The sequence below is a fragment of the Macrobrachium nipponense genome, chromosome 3 (genome assembly GCF_015104395.2).
Source record: "Macrobrachium nipponense isolate FS-2020 chromosome 3, ASM1510439v2, whole genome shotgun sequence".
NCBI lineage: Eukaryota > Metazoa > Arthropoda > Malacostraca > Decapoda > Palaemonidae > Macrobrachium > Macrobrachium nipponense.
The window spans coordinates 143,011,489-143,018,308 of record NC_087202.1 but is presented as its reverse complement, the minus strand read 5'-3'; the positions used below and the strand labels follow the sequence as shown (position 1 = coordinate 143,018,308).

Genomic DNA, 6,820 nt, shown 5'->3' with positions numbered 1-6,820 from the left:
ATATCGATAATATATTATATTTTATAATTTCCACACATCAAAGGGTACTATAGTAGGCAGGAGATGGGCGCAGGAACATATACACATCCATTAGATACATTTATTGTCAACGCGTTTCTTGACCCATGGTCACATCATCAGGACATCTATATAAAAAGGAGCATCAGAGCACATAATTAAAAGAAACATAAGCATAAGAAAACTTAATATGGAAACCAAGTTAAACTTAAATACTGAATCACACTTAAATACTTTTACACATTAAAAACAAAGAAAGCTTAAAATGATCCTTATAAAAACTAAACTCAATAAAAGAAAATATAAAGGTAAAAACGAAATTAAAATGAAGAGGAAGGCGCACCTCTCAAAATGACAGAGACACACGAAATGAAGAGAAGGCGCACTCTCACTGACAGAGACACACACACTGAAAGAATACACAAGAACCGGAAAAGAAGGCGGACAAATATAAACAAACAAGCCAGTTATGCTATGAACAGGGGAACAGCCGATGATTGGCAATTAACGTAGGTACAATTCTTTTTATTCACAGACTCTCCAAGAGAAGCAGTTCTCCAGGTTCCTTGGTTTGGTCAATTATTTTGTAGTTGTCGTATTTGATCGATGTCTTGCAACTTCTACCGTGCGATCTTATATTGGAAAGTTCGGGATTAGACAATGTGCAGCCCGTACGATAAGTTCGTTTATACCTTTATCTTTTCTGTTATTGAGTTTAGTTTTTTTAAGGATCATTTTAAGCTTTCTTGGTTTTTAATGTGTAAAAGTATTTAAGTGTGATTCAGTATTTAAGTTCAACTTGGTTTCCATTTTAAGTTTTCTTATGCTTTCTGTATGTTTCTTTTAATTATGTGCTCTGATGCTCCTTTTTATATAGATGTCCTGATGATGTGACAATGGGTCAAGATACGCGTTGACAATAAATGTATCTAATGGATGTATATGTTCCTGCGCCCTTCTCCTGCCTGCTATATATATATATATATATATATATATATATATATATATATATATATATATATATATATATATGTGTGTGTGTGTGTGTGTGCGCGCGTGAGCGCGCATATGAAGGCACACGCTCACTTGGCATGCGGCCAATGACTGAACCTTCCAAAATATCAGGACAAAATGAAAACACAATGCAGTAGGTATGTTTATAATTTCTCGTAAAATTGAACACCAAAAGTAAATTGTAAACACGTAAAATTTCATATTAAAACAGAAGATTTTTGTACGTTTGTTTAATCACACTAGCGTGTTAAATAAACAGCCCATACTTGTATTGCATGGGTACAATTATTGCAACACTCACAATAATAAAACGATATTTATAAGGATTAAAAACGCCTTTGATTATTTGCACATAATCTCGATAGAAGTAACTGAAAATTTACAATTCTTAACATATAACTATCTACAATAATATTAATCCAACTTCTCAAAACACTGAATATCACATATAATAATTGTTCTCCTTGTTTCTTTTTTATTTATTTCAAAAATATACTTTCAGCACATACATTATTTCATCGATAAGTGTAAATAACATGGAAGGAGGAAGAGTCATCAGGTATTAAAGGACACAGAGAAGGGTCTCGGAAGGACGAACGAAAACCGTCATTTGTTTCTGTATAAATCTGGTTTATAAGATGACAAAGGCGATCAATTGACAAGTCATATGAAACAAGTAACTCGGGGAATAAGCCTACAAAGTATTGTGTTGCTGTTGTTCTTGTTCGTGTTCATGTTGGGGGCTAGGAAATCCGAAAATTGTCTGAAAAGGGTGTTTCGCGTTGAGTGAAAGATACAGGAATTTTAGGGCAGGTTTTTTTTATTTATTAGAATGAAAATGTAAAAATTAAATAATATGCATATTAAATATTTCTAATGAAATATAACGTATTTATTTTGAGTTTCGTTGATGAAACAACGCTCCATTTGACAGTAGGTTTTAGCACGCGCCCTGACTAAGTTGGAGGTCCGATCACGTCTTGTTACATTTTGGTAGAAATTCAGACATTGAACTGGTTGAACAATGGAGGGTCATGAAATTTGATATGTAAAAGAACTTTCAATTACATTGATACGCAATAGAGCAGAGTAACTGGCCATTCTTATTGTAATGGATGTCGGATTATATTTCCATGTCTTTCGTGTTCATGAGTAAAAGAAGAATAATGACTGAAGTCTAGCTAAACCCCTTTTCAATCAGTCTTTATTGAATTGAGAGACCTCAGATCTTCTTCGGATAAATAGTAAAAGTAAACAACAGTCAAATAGTTGTTATTGACAGACCCAAAGTCTTTTTTATACATATTAAAAGCAAACAAATCAGTCAGTATTTAATGACAGACCAAAAGTCTTTTTCTGTTAAATATTAAAAGTAAACAACAGTCAGTTAGTTGTCATTAACCCAAATACACAAGGCCGCTTAGTTTATCAATTTATAAATAGGTTGAGTCTGTTACCATTCGAGAAATTTAGATCACCAATGTCATGAAACAGCCATAATTCGACAGCTTAAGGCGTGAACAAAAAAATATATATAAACGGCATTCAGCGTTCAGAATGGTGTTCCAAAAGAACAATTAACTTTGAGAGATATTTAGTTGTAATTATAAAAATAAATATTAATAAACAGAGAGGGCTAAAGGCGCTTACAATGGACGACGGAGAGATAGAAAGGAAGTGACGTGAATATCTAAGTAAAACGACTAAGAGAATTACTGGGACGCGTCGTCCTCAAGGAATCTACAAAGAAAACATGACAACCACCGAGTCCCGAACTGGCGAGAAACGTGAAGTACGTAGTTTGTTTTAACAAGCATACGGTGAAATAACATTTGACGGTACTTCACGAGACAGTCCACAAACAAGCACTAACCCTAGTTTCAAATTTATATTAAAAAAGAGCAACGCATTTAACCGTGAAGAACACTTGAAACTCACCAGAGTCAACAGTCGGATTTGGACGTAGTATTTGAACTCAATTCCGCGAAGACTCCTCAGAGTTTATAGAAGAAGAAGCCAGGGAGAGCTTTGCAATGTCAAGAGCAAAGAACTCGCCGCTAATGACATCCAAACGGTACTGAACGCTGAAGAACGGTCGCTTGCGCGTGAGCAAGTCTTTCTGTTGACGTGCCGACATTTCTCCTCCTGAATGTCGTTGTAGGAAAGCGTCGCCGTCACCTTCTTCAGGAAGAGGGCCTCGGGTTTTTGGCACCGGAAGTAGCCGACTCTGTACACGCAGGACAAGAAGCCCTCACGGATGCTGCAACGGGAAGGAAGGAGTCGGTCAGATGCCAGAGTTCCTATTAACACGTTTTATTTGCGTGCATATATATATATACTATATAGGATATATATATATATATATATATATAGATATATATATATATATATATATATATATATATATAATATATTATACACCATACATACATACATACATACATACATACATACATACATATATATATAATATATATATCTAATAAAAGGAGCCCATAAAAACACCAAAATGTAGAGAGAAAAGTACTATATTTCAGAGACTGCTGTCTCTCTCTTCAGGTATATGAATGAGAAAAGTTTACAGAAAAGGTGGTATTTATACCAAGAGATTCGTCCACAAGTAAGCCAATTTAGGTCACCCCCGCTGATATAAATGAACATAACCATAGAATAAACTGAATATGTCACGTGTAATTTATAGCAGCAACTGCCGGTACAAGAGTCAAATGATGGAATCGGCCTTAATAAAAAGAGAAGCAGGTAATGAACATCTCAAAAGGGAATTGGACCTCGGACATCGTCGACGCAGTGTTCATTCAACCAACGCTTAAGAAGATTAAAGGAAGATTATCAGCGGGGGTTGGGGGGACCTAAATTGGCTTACTTGTGGACGAATCTCTTGGTATAAATACCACCTTTTCTGTAAACTTTTCTCATTCATATACCTGAAGAGAGAGACAGCAGTCTCTGAAATATAGTACTTTTCTCTCTACTTTTGGTGTTTTTATGGGCTCCTTTTATTAGATGGAATTCTGTTGTTACAGAACACTTTTACCAGTCATATATATATATATATATATATATATATATATATATATTATATATATATATATATATATATATATATATATATATATATATAAATATATATATATATATATATATATATATATGCGTGTATTTATGTTTGTGTATGATATACCCTTAGCAATCCGCAACTCCAAAATAAGTCGTCCGGCTAAACAATATCCTTTGATGAGGTGAATCTTTGCATCAGTGCTTTTTCTTCATTAAAAACATGATATTTGAACTCGTGCAAACATTAGAAGCATAAAAGAAAAACACTCGCTTCAATCATAACTAGTTTCAGAGATTATTTGTGTTGGTGTGGGTTTTTAATGGCCTCACAAAATAAATAATTAGATAGGAATCGTTATACAGTGTGTGTTTGTGTGTATGTGTGTGTTCAGGACATTAGTATCGGCGGCAATACTGACCAATGATATTGCTGATGATTAGAGTTTTATACTCTCATTTATTCTTGTGGATATTAAAACAATTTGCCTTGTCCTTCCACTCGTGGATATTATTACAATTCTCTCTCTCTCTCTCTCTCTCTCTCTCTCTCTCTCTCTCTCTCTCTCTCATTACCGTGTCGTCAAGAAAGAACTTTGATTCGAAGAACAGGTATGAAAGGAACATCAGTCGACGAATACAAACTAAAACCTTCAGTTCATTCACTTCTCTTATGGATCTTAATGAGAGTGGTGTTCATTCACTTATCTTACAGACCTTAATAAAAGTGAAACTGAAAATAAAGGAATCATAAGGAAGGACACAAGCGAGCGCACAAAGAACTGTGGTAAACAAATTAATAGATATATCGCAGCAAAACAAATGAACGAATAGATTGCAACAATGAGGAAGAGGCGGACGCTTACCAGCATAAATTGTGGTCCCTGACGGCGGCTGTGATGTTGGTGGCCTGGTGTTGAAGACTCACGAGGCGCTTGAAGTGGAAGTGGCATTTCTCCCAGTCGCTGCTCACATCCCGCAAGCACGGCCCGTGCGACAAATAGTCTGCAGAAACCAAAAGCATATAGCCGTCATTTTTGTTGACATTCACAATAGGTACTGCAAGCACACTACTCACAGGCAATAGATTGAAAGTAATAAATTTCTTTTAAGCTGTCTATCAACGTTAATGGGATCTAAATGAACCATGTTAGGTCACCACTTTTGCTTTTCGATTATTTGGGGAGTAAGCCTACAAACTTTGTTGTTGTTTGGGGGTGGGGGGTTGGGGGTGGTGGTTGTAGGGAAGGTCTTGAAAAAGGTGTTTCGCGTTGAATTAGAGTTACAGGAATTTTAGGATGGCATATTTATGTTTATTTATTAGAATAAAAATGTAAAAAATAATAGTATGCAGATTAAACAGTACAAAAAAATTACTTCAAATAAAATATATCGTATGTTTTTCATTTTCTTCGGTAAAACAACGGTCAATCTTTCCGTAGATTTTAGCACGTTTTAATTTATTTGATGCAGTGAATTTAGAGGATATATTTCTGTTTAGTTATTTTGTGTTTCCACTTATATCTGAGAATACATGAACGTGATTAATGAATGTCCTTTTTATTTGATCCTTGTTGTTTGTACGAGTAGCACTAATTATGAGGATTAATCACAAAGACCACTTTACGTTAAGTTAGGAATATAATGTTTGCAGCTTAGTATATGTCACGAGTAAGCTGGAAGTCGGATCACGTTTTGTTTTAATTAAAAGTTCAATGGAACACGTGCACTGCAGATTCCTATAAGCAATGACTTCATTATTAAAGAAAATAAATTGTTTTGCACCTGTGAATGCAGGTGTTTAATAACCTTTGGGACATGATTATCATAACTTATCCTGAGGGGTTTATTTGCTTTTAAAAGATATCTAAATTTCCCAGTGGTGCCAAATGTAACATAATAAGTCAAAGTCTAGCAAATCGTATGCAACTAACACAAGTCATAAGATGAGAAGAGGAAAAACAATCAGTAATGCTCAGTTATATTCATGCATCAGTATAAGTAATTCATATTTCATATCATATTTACAATTAATCGAATGCTCATCAAAAGGCAGGGCTCTTACCTCATTGAGCTTATGCATGGCAGTGGTTATGTTGACAGGGCATTGTCAGTTATTTTCATCAATTTTGTTAATGTAAAGATAACTTCCAAATTTTGATATCTATTTAATTGTATACCTCTCTGTCTGTCTGTCTGTCTGTCTGTGAGTTCCTCTATTTGCCCATTCGTGCGTTATCAAACTACCCTTATTCATGACATGATATCTTTACGGATATTCGCGTGGTGCACTGTAGGCATTACTTAGGTTCTTTGCAGCGTCCCTTCGGCCCCCAGCTGCAACCCCTTTCATTGTTTTTACTGTACCTCCGTTCTTATTCTCTTTCTTTCATCTGACTTTCCGCCTTCTAGCAATTGTTTCATATCACAACAGCGAGGCTTTCCTCCTGTTACACCTTCCACACCTTCTCACTGTCAATTTCCCTCACAGTGCTGAATGACCTCCGACCTAAATTTTAAATAGAACACGTTCCTCTTCATTTACGGAAATCATATTCTTCAAGATACTGAAAACGTCCCCCAGAATCAACTTCCGATTCCGACAAAGTCAAAACCCGACTCTCCTTCCTTCCTTCCTCCCTTCCTCTTCCGCTCTCTCTCTCTCTCTCTCTCTCTCTCTCTCTCTCTCTCTCTCTCTCTCTCACCTTTTTGG

At 35.5% G+C, this 6,820-nt stretch overlaps 1 protein-coding gene across 1 annotated transcript in view; it reads right to left on the bottom strand.

The window, feature by feature from the left end:
- Positions 1-1,168: 1,168 nt before the first annotated feature.
- Positions 1,169-6,820, bottom strand: part of LOC135222085 (uncharacterized) — an 11,579-nt gene continuing 5,927 nt past the window's right edge. The window contains exons 2-4 of the mRNA XM_064260257.1: positions 6,813-6,820; positions 4,974-5,112; positions 1,169-3,292 (exon numbers count right to left, since the gene is read on the bottom strand). The exon at positions 6,813-6,820 is cut by the window's right edge and continues 135 nt beyond it. Of these exons, the coding sequence (XP_064116327.1) occupies positions 3,034-3,292; positions 4,974-5,112; positions 6,813-6,820 (406 nt within the window). The 3' untranslated portion in view covers positions 1,169-3,033. The remainder of the gene's footprint in view (positions 3,293-4,973; positions 5,113-6,812) is intronic.